Source organism: Nansenia antarctica (genome assembly GCF_963989245.1).
Source record: "Nansenia antarctica genome assembly, chromosome: 10".
Taxonomy (NCBI): Eukaryota; Metazoa; Chordata; class Actinopteri; order Argentiniformes; family Microstomatidae; genus Nansenia; species Nansenia antarctica.
Genome location: NC_137680.1, coordinates 2,621,029 through 2,638,222, shown reverse-complemented (window position 1 = coordinate 2,638,222; position 17,194 = coordinate 2,621,029). Strand labels below are relative to the sequence as shown.

At 43.6% G+C, this 17,194-nt stretch overlaps 1 protein-coding gene and 1 pseudogene across 3 annotated transcripts in view; both read left to right on the top strand.

The window, feature by feature from the left end:
* Positions 1 to 1,792: 1,792 nt before the first annotated feature.
* med18 (mediator of RNA polymerase II transcription, subunit 18 homolog (yeast)) lies at positions 1,793 to 4,927 on the top strand. Of its 2 annotated transcripts, XM_080541361.1 has the most exons (4): positions 1,793 to 1,930; positions 2,187 to 2,308; positions 3,193 to 3,301; positions 3,695 to 4,927. In XM_080541361.1, exons 3-4 carry the CDS (start codon positions 3,229 to 3,231, stop codon positions 4,246 to 4,248), a joined length of 627 nt encoding a protein of 208 aa, XP_080397487.1. In that variant the 5' UTR covers positions 1,793 to 1,930; positions 2,187 to 2,308; positions 3,193 to 3,228; the 3' UTR covers positions 4,249 to 4,927. The 2 variants fall into 2 exon arrangements, with proteins under 2 accessions (XP_080397487.1, XP_080397486.1); XM_080541360.1 differs by lacking the exon at positions 1,793 to 1,930 and having other exon boundaries at positions 2,089 to 2,308.
* Positions 4,928 to 12,043: 7,116 nt separating this feature from the next.
* The window catches only part of LOC308165850 (forkhead box protein O6-like), a 37,690-nt pseudogene continuing 32,539 nt past the window's right edge, over positions 12,044 to 17,194 (top strand). Inside the window, exon 1 of the transcript in view lies at positions 12,044 to 12,571. The product of the transcript in view is annotated as a forkhead box protein O6-like (transcript). The remainder of the gene's footprint in view (positions 12,572 to 17,194) is intronic.

Genomic DNA, 17,194 nt, shown 5'->3' with positions numbered 1-17,194 from the left:
CACACACACACCTGGTCAAGGTAGACACACACACACACACACACACACACACTGTATTATAATTACATGTGATGATGAGGTGATGATCATACATTTACATTTTACAGTTTCAGCTCCTGACCCCAATAAGGATTCTTCGTTAAACTGCTTTGCGGCATGTCAAGCAAAGGGGGGCAATGGACTAAAACCAAACCACACGATGGTGGAGACAGAGTCATGGAATATTTCAGTGTTTGTTACTACTCCTGGGAGTTCTGTGAGGTGCACTGCAACTGAAAAGCACAACGGAACTGAGAATGTGGTTAAAAGCACACATGCACCTAAATATATGTACACTTCGGACATCAGCATGGGTGGGAACCAAAAGTGTTGTTCAACAATCTTCATGTTTCTGTAGTTCTCAAATCATCAAATGTCCAAATATTGTAGTTCAATTAAGATCAGCTAATCTTGTTCATAGCTGACAACAATACTTCTATTCATCTATTGAACCACAATTTTGCTTCTTTTGCAGATAATATGGCAGACAATACCACAGACAAACAAAGAAAAATGCCAAAGATGAATGAACCCCTTTTAGTAGCCTGCCTGTTCATTGTAGGTCTACTGACACTGTTCATGTGTCTTTTCAGACAGAGAATACTTGCAGGTATGAATCATATCATTCTTCAGTAGGCTTATTGTGAAATTTCGAATTTTTTTGAAATCAGCATTTAGCCAACATATTGAGGAAATCATTGTTTGTGACAATGCATTACATTGTTTGCAAAGCTTTAATATGTTGATGTTAGATAATATTTGTACACATTTATAGGCTTATAATGTCTGTTTGTTCAAATGTTTAAGCTTCTGCCAACCATCCTCTTTGTGGTGGCCAGGAATTTAATGTAAGTTATCTAAACCATTTTAATCACTATAGCCATCTTTTACTATGATTTCTGTGGTCGTTTTGTGGTAATAATCACTGTCTAATCTCTTTGTAGGAGGAAGTTGAAATAGTTTATTCGTCCTTGGTTATCAGGAGTCCTCAACAGAGACGCAACATCAGTTCTGACAGTGATTGTGTGTATAGTTCCATCCGAGTCTAGACATATTCTCTGATATGTTGTTGTTTTAGGCCTACTTTCATCTGCAGCTGTCTGGCAATGATTGTGTATGTAGGCAATGATTGTGTATGTAGACCTACTGCGCTGTAAATGAGTTCTATCACATTTTATGATATTATTTGTAGCCTAAACATGAAAAATAAAGTTGGTTAGTTTTTTATTTTTATTTATTTATGATATTATATATCATAGTGTAGGCTATATGTATCGTACATGTATTTACATTGACATTTAAGACATTATCTATTTATATTTTACATCTGAAAAAAAAACGTATTATGAAATTACTTGGCTTTTTTTAATTTTATGTAATAAACAAAAAGGGTTTGATTTTACATGGAAGAGACTTATACGTTTTTGTACATAAATTGTGTTGGATCAGAGTGTCTAATCAAGGTCTGACTAAAATAAGTGTTGAGTTCTAATTATAATATAAGTCTATCCGTGACGTTAGAATTATAAGGTTCTATCTCCATTTTTGTCAAAATTGAGTTTTTTACATAATCTGATCCATTAGGTGTTTATTAATGCCTGTGTGGTGTTATTTTTAAAATGTTGAAATTTTTGAGTTAGTAATTAATAAAATACAAAGGTTCCATCTCACAAAACATAATGGAATGTAAAAACTTTGACGCTCAATATCTCTGAACTGCCCTAAACGGAGATAGAACCTTCTCATTCTAAACGGAGATAGAACCTTCTCATTCTAAACGGAGATAGAACCTTATCATTCTAAACGGAGATAGAACCTTATCATTCTAAACGGAGATAGAACCTTATCATTCTAAACGGAGATAGAACCTTCTCATTGTTGCTCACGAATTGTAAGTGTTGAGTTCTAATTATAAGTCTATTTGTCGGGATAAAAAAACGCGGAACTTCACTGTTCAACACGCGGATCCTACGGTGGCCGTGTGCTACGTTACGTACGCCAGCTGTCATCGCTGCTTTCCCAAGAAGAAAATACATTTCAAAACAACTTATTCTATCGTGCAGAATATCGGAGACGTTTTTAATCATACATGTATGCTCTTGCTTTTGTGTGTGTATTTCTTTTTAAGTTAAAAACGTTTTCTTAAGTCCCACTTATTCAGCTAAGCTACTAAGCTACACCCGTGAGGCCTACTCGTCCACGGTCTGTAGTTAGTGGAGCTGCTGCTGGAGGAGAGACGCTGCGCGGCCTGCGATAAACACAAGTCAAGGTTCGTTGTTGTGCTTTCGTATATCTGAGCTATTGTCTTTTTCTATCCGGCGCAGAGTTAAGAGTTAATACTCTCTAACCCTAACCCTCTGATCATTGTGGTTCATGAAAGACTGAAACTAACATTTTAACACTAAGTTCAGACTCATTATGAATCACCATGGTAATGGAACGTTCCATTATTAGAGCAAGCATGCAAGCAATGCATCTGCAATGTTATTGTAGCCTAGTTCCCAATAGCCAAGCCCAGTGTGTCATTGTGAATGAATGAATGAATGGTCTTTATTGTCATTAATATAGTACAGGTACCATACAACGAAATTTGGGAGGGGTGGCTCCCCTGGTGCTTGGAAAAAAAAACTAAAAACAAGAAGGGAAAAGAGCTGGTTTACATAAATAAAGGCTAATACACTATCCACTATACTATACTACTATAAACACTGTGCTGTACTCTATGCTATGCTATAAATATCCTAACATTTCCTATATCTGAACCTTATGTACACTAGGGTTGTCATATTGCACATGGTATTATTGCACATTCATTTAAAGTGTCGCAGTTTGCAGGTTTGAAATGTTCACAGTTGTATTTCAGTATTGCACTTGATTACAATCTAGTAGCTGCCATCAAATTGTCTAGATTGTCCAGGGCCCAGAACCTAGGTCTTTGCTGTGTTCAGGGCCTGAATGGCCCTGGGGTAGAAGCTGAGCTTCAGTCTGTTTGTCCTTGCGGACATGGTCCTGAACCGCCTGTCCGAGGGCAGCCTAACAAAGTGTTCGTACCCAGGGTGGGATGGGTCTCTGGAGATCTTGGAGGCCTTCCTGAGGCAGCGTGTGTTGTACAGCTTAATTGAGAGATTATTTCCAATTATTTACATTGTCCAGGCAGAAACGTGTGTGGGTGTTTGACTGTGGGGAGAGATGGAGGCCCCGCAGGTCGCTGTGATGCCCGTCACGGGGGGCACCATCAACATGATGGAGTACCTGCTGCAAGGTGAGCTTTAGTTCTAGGAGGTATCCTCACATGCAAAGGGTTCTGTACTGTTTTTTTAAATTCTTTTTTTAAGCTAGGGAGATGAAAGTGATATGGAAAGTTAGATCTTTACCTTTTCTTTTTACTGTTTTCCCCTGCTTTTATATTCATTCTATGCATGTATATGTTTTTTATATATGTTTTTATTATTCACTTTATGTTCTTATTCCTGTTGTAAAGCACTTTGAGCTGCATTTCTTGTATGAAAGGTGCTGTATAAATAAAGCTTTACTTACTTACTTACTTACTTACTTACTATAGTCTCCTTTCATTCTCTAAATGTATTAATTAATATGTTTCAATGCTAACTATTATGATGTTTTATACTGTCCCCTCCCTTCCCTCACTACACAGGCAGTGTCCTAGACCAGGCTCTGGAGAGTCTACTGCATCGCCTCCGGGGCCTATGCGACAACATGGAACCCGAGAGCTTCGCCGACCACGAGCTCGTCTACCTCCTGAAGGGTCAGCAAGGTAACCCTTTCCTGCTGCGCGCCCGTCGCTCCCTCTCCCACCCCACCGCGCCCTGGCACCTGCGCTACCTGGGCCAGCCGGAGGTGGGCGACAAGAGCCGCCACGCCCTGGTGCGCAACTGCGTGGACGTAGCCGCCTCGCACAGCCTCCCCGAGTTCCTCAACGAGATGGGCTTCCGCATGGACCACGAGTTTGTGGCCAAGGGGCACATTTTCCGCCGGGGCATCCTCAAAGTGGTGGTCAGCAAGCTGTCGCGCGTCCTGGTGCCCGGCAACACGGAGAACACGGAGCCGCTGTCGTTGTCCTACCTGGTGGAGCTGAGCGTCCTGGCGCCCGCGGGTCAGGACAACATGTCTGAGGAGATGCGCAGCTTTGCGGAGCAGCTGAAGCCCCTGGTTCACCTGGAGAAGATCGACCCCAAGAGACACATGTGATGTGATGGAGCATGGATGGATGGACATAGACATGGAGGAGGGGGAGTCTGGAGTAGGAGCAGTCATCTGGGCAGTCATGGATAGACTAAACGTTTTTGTCGTCTTCTTTTTCTTCTTATATATATATATATATATATATGTTATGGTACATGTGGGAACACGGTACATGTGGGAAAACTAGGGTTAGGGTTAGGTACTAGGGTGCTAGGGTTAAGGGTAGGGTTAGGGTTAGGGTTAGGGTTAGGGTTAAGGTTAGGGGTAGGGTTAGACATGCCAGCATGTACCAAGTCGACGTAGCACCTAACCCTAACCCTAGTTTTCCCACATGTACCGTATTTCCATATGTACTGTAACATATATATATAAGAGGAGATTCTCAGAGGCACTAAGTGCTTCTGTACTGTCTGATTTTGTCAGTTGAGTTGATGAGCTCGTGCTTATCATGGATATTTAGAAAAGTCTGTCAGTACGATGTTGTTGTGTTGTTTAAAAAAGGGGACTTCATCTGGAACGTTTCACCCACATGGATTATGTGACAAATATGTGGAGGCTTTGAATGAGTAAATACTAAACAGCTATTTCCATTTACAGTGGTGTGACTTTTAGACCATAGTCATTCTTGTAAATGACCTTTTGTTTGGTGTTGGAACATTTTCCAAACAAAGTTATTTTGTTTATTAAAAAAAAAAAAATTTCTCAACTGGGTTCTCCTCCTTGGTTTACACAAAAGTTGACACCTTTAACATACTGTGAAACTTTCATACATAGCCTACTTTCACATAATAAACAAGCATTTCCATTGTTTACCACAAGGGGTCACTGCTGCTCCTTCTGAAAACCGCGCTACCTGTCTCGTTAGGAGCTAGTTGTATCGGTGCTTCAGATCATCTACACATGAGCTGCGGTTGCCATGGTAATAATTAGCCGTGAGATCTGCACATCTCTTCCCCCCACTCTAATTAGCTTTCTCAATTGCTTAATGATACATAGACCTGTGAAAGCTTTCCTTTCTTCCTCTTACAAAAGCATTGATTCCCTCCCCTCCCCCCCCCCCCCCCTTCCCCTCTTATTTCCAATGTTAACCCATTAGTGCCTCCTTTTATGGCAACCTGAGCTGAGGCTATTACATGTTGTACCGAGGCCTTCAGTTTGCTTAATGTAGGCCTACATGTAGAATAGCCTTGTCTCCACTAATGTGTTATCATTACCATTTGAGGTTGAAGCATCAGCTGATGCTCTCTCTTTTAGCATGGAGTCGTCGTGGCACTGCTTTTGTTGTAGTGAAATGCATTAATGCTGTGTAAAGTGACCCTGTGTGTGACTGTGAAGGCTTGAGTGTCTTAAGGGAAGGGCATGGTGGCAGGTGGCTGTCTCTACTCATTGACCTACCTGCATGTCAGGGTCCAGTGAGACCAAGCTCACTGGAGTGGAAAGGTGAGGAGATGACTGCTGCCTCGAACGTGGGCTCACCTGCCCTCACATCAAACATGCTCCATTCTGCAATGCACATGTTACGGTACATGTGGGAATACGGTACATGTGGGAAAACTAGGGTTAGGGTTAGGTGCTACGTCGATGTGGTACATGCTGGCATGTCTAACCCTAACCCTAATCCTACCCCTAACCCTAACCTTAACCCTAGCACCGTAGCACCTAACCCAAACCCTAGTTTTCCCACATGTACCGTAACACACACATTCTTTCTATAGGACACCTCATTTTGAGTGTTCAATTCAACCCACCTCTTGTCCTTGTTCAAATACCAATGTCTACTCTCTTTTATACTCAAAAGTATAGGCCTACCTCAATAGTTTATCGTTAATGAGAGTATGATACACGACCTGGTAAAGGCGTAGTAGTCTGTCTTACCTCCGGGACTAACAACCGAACCAGACTCATGGAAACGTAAAGGACTGAAGCACAGTGCTTCAGCTGTAAGTAAATTATGTATTAAAAGACGCAGATGCCTATCTTAGCCCAGGGCTGCATATGTCCAGCATTCTCCACATTCTAACCAGCTTTATTCCACTTAAACTTGTGTTCTAGTACCAGGGCTCTTTGGTGATGATGAGCTGAGATCCCAGGGTACTTCTCCTTCTCCTCGCTGCCTGGAGAGCGCAGCCAGAGCCGGGCTAATCAGCGTCTTGGCACAGGGCCCGTTTAACCATTTATGGATCCAGCCAACCAATGGCTTGTTGCAAGTGAGCCTGTTTAACCCACTCCTGGAGGCCAAGTGATGTTGCTGCCTTTCTAGTTTCTTTGAAATGGATACCGGAGTGGAGTGCCCCTGAAAAAGCAGATCGGCCAATGAGATAGAAGCATGGCCCTCTTGGGATTTATACTAAAACAGTAATTCTCATGTGCTGTAGTTATTCTACCACTTCTTCTAGCAAAAAGATATATAGTATTTATATTTTTTGGTGTATATATATCTATTCATGTCAAGCAATGGTGCATCTCAAAGACTGTTCTCCTCAACAGATGGAAGACTGATACTGTAGGATTGTCAGGGAACCTATTGGGCCTCGATGTATCGCACGACATGAATTATTGTACCACCTTATTCTCGTATCCTTGCCCCCCAACAAAACAACAGCTTTGCACAGGAGAGTATTAAAGGAGAAGATTACCGGTACGTGCACAGGAAAGAAGAGAATGGTGTCACACCGGTTTTCACCCTCTGGTGAATTTTGATAATTCATTCAGTGTTTAACTTGTAAATAGGATTAACGTCCAGTGTCATATCGTGTTAGTTAAACCTCTCTCCTCTGCCCCTCCAACCTGGAAAGCAGCCGTTACCTGCGCGCACTTTTTTTTTCTGTTTTCTATTTTCCATTCCGCCCCACTGTCTTAATTAAAGCTCTTGGCACCCAATCATCTTTGTGCCTCTGAACATTATGTTCATACTAGGCCCGAGCCGGTGCCAAGATCTGTGCCATGATAAGCTGACTCTTGCCCTGGGCAGGAAGTCTTTAAGTCAACCCAACTTGGGCTAGTGCCCACGGAGGGGGGGTGAAATCCGGCCTCGCCTACTCAGGGAACATTCCCCATAACTTGGAGCGCAGCCCTCTCCTTCCTGTGTCATTGGGAGCCCATATGCTGGGTAAGTGTGGGCTGGATGGGTCCCGGGATGGGAGGGGAACCGGAGAGGGGAGGAGGAGGCGTATTTCCCAGGACGGACATCGTCGATCTCCCCCGGGCCTCCTTGTGGGCTACTCCAACTTCCACCCATCCCCATGAGCTTTGCACACAGAAGGGGACACAAGGCCAAAGTTATGTAACCCAGTGAGGTCGGTCGGGGGCGGGGGGTGGCCTGGTTCGGGATGAGAGAGGGTGGGTCTTGGGTCTGTCTGTGGAAGAAGAAGTGGGAGGGGGGCGGAAGAGACAAATTGCAATCTTCTTTTTGTTGTTATGAATGTGAATGAAATTCCAACGTGTTGCTTTTTTCTGGTGGCGCAAATTGACAGGCAACAAACAAAGCGTGCCTTGTCGTATAGCTCTCCTCTCCAGCTCTCTAGCCCCGCTTGCGGTCCTGAGCGGTTACTGTGCTGAACGGGCTGTTCTAAGATCAGCCCGCAGAGCGCCTGAAGCCAGACCTCCTGCTTCTGGAATGTCTGGTATGAGGACGGCGTAAAGCACCCTGCCTTGAGGGGCCCGTACACACAGACTCTCGACGCTCCTCTGTCTGCTTGGCAGGGCCTCCCTCTCTGTCTGTCTTTCTCCCTTCTCCTCCTCCTCCTCCTCCTCCTCTTTCTCTTCCTCCTCCTCTTATCCCCCTCTCTTCTCTCCCCCTGTGAGGTGTGGTCCTATTCTAAGCCTCAAGATTGGTTTGGTTCGACTGTCGTCTCTCATCATCTCATATTGTTGTTTACGTGTTGTTCTCTCTCTCTCTCTCCTCTCTCTCTCTCTCTCTCTCTCTCTCTCTCTCTCTCTCTCTCTCTCTCGCTCTGTGTAGGTGTAACTTGTAAGACATGTTATGCAATACTATGGCCGCCGAAACTCAGAAGCTCATAATTGGTACATAGAGCTATATTCTCCTCTCTTTTTAACTTTTATAGACTCAGGATTGCATTTCAGAAAACTATGTAAGTGTCAAAATGAATGATCCTCCACCAGGCCGTAACATTTGTATGGCTTTTGTACTACCAGCTACAGTACAAGTTGTGAAAGCATGATATCTAATAGGATTACCATTCCAGTATTGGTTAGTACAAAGTACTTGTTTTTAAGATCTGACCTTTTGTCTAACCCTAGAGTCCCTATAGGGCAGAAGAGGTAAGAATGATGAGATTGAAATGGTTGACTGAGATGGAATGGAAACATGAGCTCGAACACATCATACACACGTTAGCAGAAGCAACATGACATTGTATCTCGTGAGCTTAGAATGATAAGGTTCTATCTCCGTTTAGAATGATAAGGTTCTATCTCCGTTTAGGGCAGTTCAGAGATATTGAGCGTCAAAGTTTTTACATTCCATTTATGTTTTGTGAGATGGAACCTTTGTATTTTATGAATTACTAACTCAAAAATGTCAACATTTAAAAACAATAACACCACACAGGCATTAATAAACACCTAATGGATCAGATTATGTAAAAAAAACTCAAATTTGACAAAAATGGAGATAGAACCTTATAATTCTAACATCACGATATTCTGTGTTCTATCGTTGAGGCAGGGCCCTGCCCACAGAACCCTGTCACTCACCCACGGACCCACCGGCCCAACGGGGAGTCTCCCAGGGCTCCAGATGGCCAGTCTGCTACTGGCGTTCAGGGATATCTAGTCACACCAGTGACACACTATGACACATCCGTCCACCTCCCTCCTGCATGTTGCTATTTTAGACGCGTGCAATTTCACAAGTGTGACGATACGGTACCACAACATTACACATGTCTGAGTCTACTCATTGTGGTGGGTATGTTGTTGTGCAAGTTCTTGAGTTCTTAAGTAGGTGTGCTAGGTATGACATGGTTGGCTGGTGCAATATCTTTGTTTGTTGATTTATTGTTTATTCATGTTGTTACTATAACATTATTACTACACAGGTATTGGGGTAGCGTGTAAAGTGTGATTCGCATTCTGATGTGTGCACTGAAGACATTCCCTATTGGCCACAACATTAGGTTGGTTTATTCACTGGAGGATAGGCAGCCAGTACAGGTTTACCTAAGACATTGTTATGGTTGAGGAGGATATAACAGTTACTTTCTGACTAATCAAAAATGTCAAAAATCTAATCTTTACCGACATGATAAGGTTAGGAGGACTATTCACGTTCCTTGCTGTTCTGTGCAAATCTGTGCTTATCATAAGCAAACTAAGTGTATACATGCGTTAACATTATGCTCTTGTATTAGAGAGGGGAGTTACAAGAGCAAGGTTAACGTTGGTGTGTACTGAGCCCCAGCCCTTGTGTTTGTTTGTTTATTTGTTTGTTTGTTTGTTTGTTTGTTTGTTATTATATTTGTTCAAGATCGTATGAGAAGTACAAGTGGACCAGTGGACCAGTGAATACCTTTTTTACACTGCTCCTGAACTCTTAATGTTTCATATTCTTTTCTCTAAATGTTACTGCATTTGATTTTAAAAGTGTATCTTACTCCCAAACCAACCACCGACTCATGATAGATAAGTGGGAACAATCTATTATTTCTCTCTACACATGTTAAAAATACACTCATCTCTGAGAGTCTGGAGACTATTAAGGATTTTGGCCAGCCCCCATACCCACCACTGCTGACAGAAGCCTCAACTTGTGACGCCAAGAGTCAGAATACTCGCCGTTACCATCAATAACACAACAACCATATCCATGTGAACGTCAATGTCCACCTCTTTTTCCAAGGACTCGCCCAATGGACAGAGTGATGTGTAACCCGGTGGCCAATCGCGTTGACGCTTCTGAACCACACACCCGCCCAGCTATCACACACACACACACACACACACACACACACACACACACACACACACACACACACACACACACACACACACACACACACACACCCGCCCAGCTATCAACTTTTACGCACGAAGGGGCGGCGCCGTTCACAGGCGTGGGCGGAATCCCCCCATGGTCAATGGAACAATCTGGGAGCTTTACGCACGCATGGGTCAAACAAGGCTGCTACTGGTACACTCTGGGACATCAACACTAGTCTGAGACGGACAGGTCGCTATCAGTGACAAATACGGCACATTTGGAAAGATTTTAGGCGAAAAGTGAGGGGGAAATGTAGGCTACTATTAATATGTTACTTGTTTATGGGAGCAGATAATTGAACATCATAACCATTTTACATATGGGGTAATCTAGAATATGGGGTAATCTGAACTAAATCTAGCTAATTGTGATAGAAAAATACACTCCCAGAGTTCAACGGCAACAGATATCATTATATCATTATATTTCTTTGGGTGTCGACACATCCATGTGGTTGTTGCGCGTCAGTGGGGGTCTCTTGGATAATGGAGCAACTAAAAGAAGACCCTGAATCAAGGACAACCATGAGAGAATAAAAAGAGGACAACAACATATGTGTGAACTCTCACGAAGCTCTCTGCATTATAGTTCTCCTCGCAAGGAGTGCCAGCCAGTGGATTTTGGAGAGTGCTTCTTGGGTTGTTTCTAATTGGATGTGGAGACGTTTCGCATTAAACGCGCAGCAGAGCAGCCCGCCTGTGATACCACCAGGGCGGGGAGAAGAACATTAAGCAGGATTTAAATTTTAATTTGGTATGGAAATATTTTTTTCACACTTTATAATGGAGTTGATGGATGGAGAGTTCGGACTGAGCACTGCCTTACCTCTAAGCATGTTGTGGGAATAATGACATATTCATATTCATATTCATATGCGCCATCCTCCAATTGGCAGCTTTTATTCCCACCACAGCGCCAGCGCGTCATCAGCGGTTCACATCTACGAGACGAGTTGTAGTCAAATGAGAACATGTGAGAGGGCAGAGAGAGAGTGGCAGATTGGAGATCTGTGGGTCAATGTGAGGAGCGATATCTACTGGAAGATGTGTGATAAGTCTTTTTTTTTAATCAACGAAGTGGACGAGGGGGACTGGACTGGGCTGATATCTTGAATTGTGAAATCGCTTTATGATCCATGCATTTCTTTTTTAGAGTCTGGATGCTGGTTGGTGTGTGTGTGAATGGACTTGCATGTTCCAACCTTATCCGTGGAAGACTGGGAGACTGAATAATTTGCTGTAATCACACGTCGCTTCACTGGATGCTGTCTTATATGCAACCCTGTTGATTCTCCGTTATTGTGAGAGTGTTCCATACATAGGCAGTGTGAAAGGCTGGACCTCTCGACGGCTCGCTGCATTCGTCTCCTCGTTATCTGAGATATCATCTGTTGCTGCAAACACCGGATTACAAAGCCTTGATAACTGATAACTGACATTGTGGAGTCGGACTGCCCGTTGTAAATGGATATGTAGCACCAGGCAATCAGACATTTATTATACATACATTTTGTGCATTGTAATAGGTTTTATTCCAGGTAAAAAAATGGGAGAAAGATTATTATTGCTATTATTGCTACTCTTATCTTTACACGCGGGCTTGTGATATTGCAGGCTATTTAAAAATGATCCATCTCCACAATCACCGGCTTCTGTAAGATTTGATCTTTTTGCTTATAGAATCAGACTATAATAATAATATTCCTGTGCACGAGACGGATTTCATATTGAAGACAATACATAAATCGTGGAGGTATTTCTTTTCTTTGTAACCGAGTTAATCCCTCACGGTTGAGGATCGATGTTGATGATGGAGGAGGACGACCTGGAGGCTCATCAGGTTGATATCGATTCGGATTTCGAGCCGCAAAGTCGGCCTCGCTCGTGCACCTGGCCGCTGCCTTGTCCGGAGGATTTCAACGAGGTCAGTGGGGGTCTTACCGGAGGACACGAGGTCAGTGGGGGTCTCAGTGGGGGTCTGACACTGGCCAACATCAAGGTGGAACCGGAGGACGTTCCCGCATGCAGGGGAGCGGGGAGAGTGGGTGGCGCCCCGGTGCACCCATGCCCGTCGCTCGATGTTCCCACCGGCGCCCCGACGCACCCATGCTTGGCCGGCGCGCCGCACGATGTCACCGGCCAGCTGCGCAAAGCCAAGTCCTCCCGGCGGAACGCCTGGGGTAACCAGTCCTACGCGGACCTGATCACTCGCGCCATCGAGAGCACCGCGGAAAAGAGACTCACGCTGTCCCAGATATACGACTGGATGGTGCGCTATGTGCCCTATTTCAAGGATAAGGGCGACAGTAACAGCTCGGCTGGATGGAAGGTAAGAAGGCGAATTATGGGAATGGGAATGTCGAGCACATCAACATACCAATGTTAATATTAATGTCAGTTATTAATCATCACACAAGACGTCTCATGCACGACAATGTTATACAAAGATATTATATAATCCACTATTTTCAAATGATAACTCTGTCTTGCCCATCATATCACTGACTCACATTTCTCTTGGATAATGTGCTGGTTGGTTACGCATGGATGGTAGGTGCCATGCCCTATCCTGCCGTTGCTCACTATTGCTCTCAATCACATTAATCGATTAATTACCATTGATGGAACAATAGAATATATAAGGGTTAACTTACAGTGGGCTACCTACCCTTATTCAAACCTGCTCAGTTTGGCTACATGTATGATGAGTATATGCATTACATTCTCTCTCTCTGTCTCTCTCTCTCTCTCTCTCTCTCTCTCTCTCTCTCTCTGTCTCTCTCTCTCTGTCTCTCTCTCTCTCTCTCTCTCTGTCTCTCTCTCTGTCTCTCTCTCTCTCTCTCTCTCTCTCTCTCTCTCTCTCTCTCTCTATGTGTCTCTCTCTCTCTCTCTCTGTCTCTCTCTCTTTCTCTCTCTCTCTCTCTCTCTCTCTCTCTCTCTCTCTCTCTCTCTCTCTCTCTTTGCCCTGCAAAATATTTGACTTCTGTGTCTTAAAATCCCAAGGGACCACTTCCTGGTCAGGTGGTCTGCTGTCTACAGTGTTAATATTGAGAGAGGGCTCACCTCCACAGACCACACACTTCCACCTTCTAGCCTCCTAATTCAATCTCTCACCTTCAAGTCTATCTTCAATAAAACAACATAATGTCCAGACTTTAAAAGAGAACATCTTAAGAAAAATGTACTATACTACTATACCCGAGAGACTGAGTGAGGCCGATTTCTGTAGAGGTGACATCTTCAAGGCCATAGAGAGAGAGAATGGTGTGGGTGTGGTCAAGCACACACCTGAAAGGTCTCTCACTCTTCATCTCTCTAGAGTGTACTGAACCGTACACTCCACGTGATCTTTGACTGCAGATAACTGTCTTTGTGGATAATCAGTCATTCCGGTTGGATTCCCTCAAGGCCATGTTGAAAGGCCCTGTCATTATGGACCCCTAGTATACTGTTTGGCTGTGACACGTGACCACATCCACACAGCATAGGTCCACTGGGCAAATGGTCATGGTGTGACCTTCACTGCTACCAGTGAACCTGGTCAAACCGCCACAACCGTCATCATTAGGAGTAGTAATAGGGGCCTCTTGTCAGTTGGCGTGTCACGACAGCATTTTCTACTGTTGTTGTTGTCAGAGAACATAGACAGAGTGTGACGTTAGAATTATAAGGTTCTATCTCCATTTTTGGTCAAAATTGAGTTTTTCTTTACATAATCTGATCCATTAGGTGTTTATTAATGCCTGTGTGGTGTTATTTAAAAAAAAATGTTTACATTTTTGAGTTAGTAATTCATAAAATACAAAGGTTCCATCTCACAAAACATAATGGAATGTAAAAACTTTGACGCTCAATATCTCTGAACTGCCCTAAACGGAGATAGAACCTTATAATTCTAAGCTCACGAGAGGGTTCCAAACTATTTGACCATATGAGGTTCAATGGTACAGATTACGGTCACACTTTACATATAGACACCCGTTGTATTAACATGCTGTTACGTTCTACATTAGTAATTGCCTTGAAAATGCTTATGGAGCTGAGCAGTTGGTGGTTATTACACGAGTGGAATAAGTACTGTTCTTTTCCCCCCCGCTTTTGTAATAATAACACATTGCTCAAACCTTTTAATATGTAACAGCATGGTATTAGAATGTCATTACTACAGTAATTACAGTGTTATTCCACAGGTATAGAGCCAACTTTAAAAAAAATGTCACAAATTAAACCTTCACAACGGGGCCTACACACTGTAACACACACTATAATAACATGTCCATGTTACCAACACTTATTTCAATGTAAACATCCATTTTTCCTGATGTCTTTATGTGGACTTCTTACCTGTTCATACCGCATACATACATACCTGTTTCTCTATCTAAAACATAACCCCAGTCATGAGTCTATGAGCCTGAGAAGGGGAGGCATGATGCCTTATTTATGTCCACGCATATTTATGTTTATGTTGAAACGGACTGTATGTGAACTGTGCAGTTTCTTAAACACACACACACACACACACACACACACACACACACACACACACACACACCTACACACTCACATACACACACACACCTACACACTCACACACACACACACACACCTAAACACTCACACACACACACACACACACATACACACACACACACACACACACACACACACACACACACACATACACACACACGCCTTCCAGTCTCCACAGTGTTAATCACAAGCGCCTGACTGCCTCTCTAAGCCCATCCCATTTAAGTGAGCTCCGCTAAGGTGTGTCTGCAGGTAGCTTAGGGTCATTATCCCTCCCTACACTCTACCTCTCTACCTCGATGGCAACATCTACGCTTAAGTCCCTCAGCGACAGCAGCCCAGGCCACTTTATCTGTAGCGCCAGTGTCCAAGCTCAACAGTTATGAAACTGCTAAATTAGGGGGTTTGACAGTGGAAGTCTGAGGTCTACGGCTAGGCCTATATTGAGTCACGGGCAGGACGCGGCCCATTCCAGGTAATGAGGGGGGGGATTAGGTACGTTGTGTAAAATCAGGCGTAATGTCAGTAATAGCCCTGACCTGGTTCCACTGGAGAGACACATGAGGGGAATGTAAACATATACTTAGAGGCACTCACATGTTCTGCAGTGGGGACACTATTCTCAGAATGTGAGGTATACAAGGTAGAAGCAGGTGCCTGTATAGCATACAGTAAAGATAACGATATGATCAGTGGTGAAGTCACGTTTCACGTTTGCTACAAAGAGGCAATGTACAGGACTTAATGAAGAGGGTCCAGTTTTAGAGCATCGTTTAGCATCGTTTTGCGACTATTTCTTTTTTTTTATTCACTATTTTGCACGTCTGATTAGATGCTAAACTGCATTTTCGTTGTGTGGTACTTTGCAGTGACAATAAAGTTGAATCTATCTAATCAGCCCATTCCCAATGCTGCATTAAAAGAATATGATTCAGTTGTACGTATATAGATCAAGCCTCTCCTAAATACATACACATACCGTACTTGCACAATCATCACCTCGCCGATTATTTTTGATATTAGTGAGAGTGTGTTGTGAGTTGGATATTAAGATTGCTTGCATCATACACTCCTGTTTTTTCATTCCAATCCCCCCCCTTAAAGAACGCGCCGGCAAAGCATTTGATGTGGAACAGTTTGGTGTTTTTATTTTTTTGTTGTTTGCGGAAAGGGAACGAAAAAAAAGGGATAAAAGACAAAAAAATATTAGTAAGCTGCTGATGAAATGAAATGAAATGGTATGGTCGTGGCGGTTTGCGGGGGAGGAGGGGGGTCGGGGGGGGGGGGGGAGAAGATGGAGGAGGGGGATGATGCGGGCGGGGATGGAGAACTAACAGTCAGTATGTATGAAATGGCTAATAAAAGCGGGTCGTCTTTTATGTAATAGTTCTAGAGTAAATCCCATCCAAAATCAGGTAGTGTAGTGAGTTCCAGGCTGCTCTTCCGTTGGGTAGGATCTAGATTTCTCGATTAGGTCTAGATGTTCCTAGACAGTCTGTAGTACCGACTAGAGGCTATAAATTCCTCTTTTGACTTCTAGGAAGGCTGGAGGAACTGAGGTCACGTCCTGCTCCTAACCACCTCCTTGTGTTTGGCCTGGGCTCCGTGGGCTTTGTCAGGTCGTGACGTTAGAATTATAAGGTCTCCATTTTTGTCAACATTTAGTTTTTTTTACATCATCTGATCCATTAGGTGTTTATTAATGCCTGTGTGGTGTTATTTTTTAAAATGTTGACATTTTTTAGCTAGTAATTCATAAAATACAAAGGTTCCATCTCACAAAACATAATGGAATGTAAAAACTTTGACGCTCAATATCTCTGAACTGCCCTAAACGGAGATAGAACCTTATCATTCTAAACTCACGAGGTGGAAGTCCTGGAAGTCTTATTCTGCTCTGGGTCTTGGGAGTTGTAGTTGTAGGACTGACCGGGGTTAGCCTACACGTTTTTGTTCCAACCCACTATTAACATACTTGATTAAACTAATTAAGGCTATGATGAATTAAAGGTGGTTTTAGCGTGGAAATGTGCAGCACTGTGGCTCACTAGGTTTGGAGTTGTTTTTATCATGCACTGTTTAATATAGTCTATACATGCTTGTGTGTGTGTGTGTGTGTGTGTGTGTGTGTGTGTGTGTGTGCGCATGCGTGGGTGCGTGCGTGCGTGCGCATGCATGAATGTGTATTAGTGTGGCCGTGTGTGCGTGTGCGTATGTCTGCATGTGTGTGTGTGCGGCACATGCCAACGCAACAAAGGGTCAACGGGTCGTGGTGTGTCTTTGTGGGGGCTGGCGCGGGGGGAGGGGTCATTGTCTCATGCTATAGGCGTGTGTGTTTGGGCTCCGTGATTAGTATGACAGCGTGTCACTACAGAGAAGGGTGTGTGCAGTCTAGCTGTTGACTCCCTAATGCCTCTAA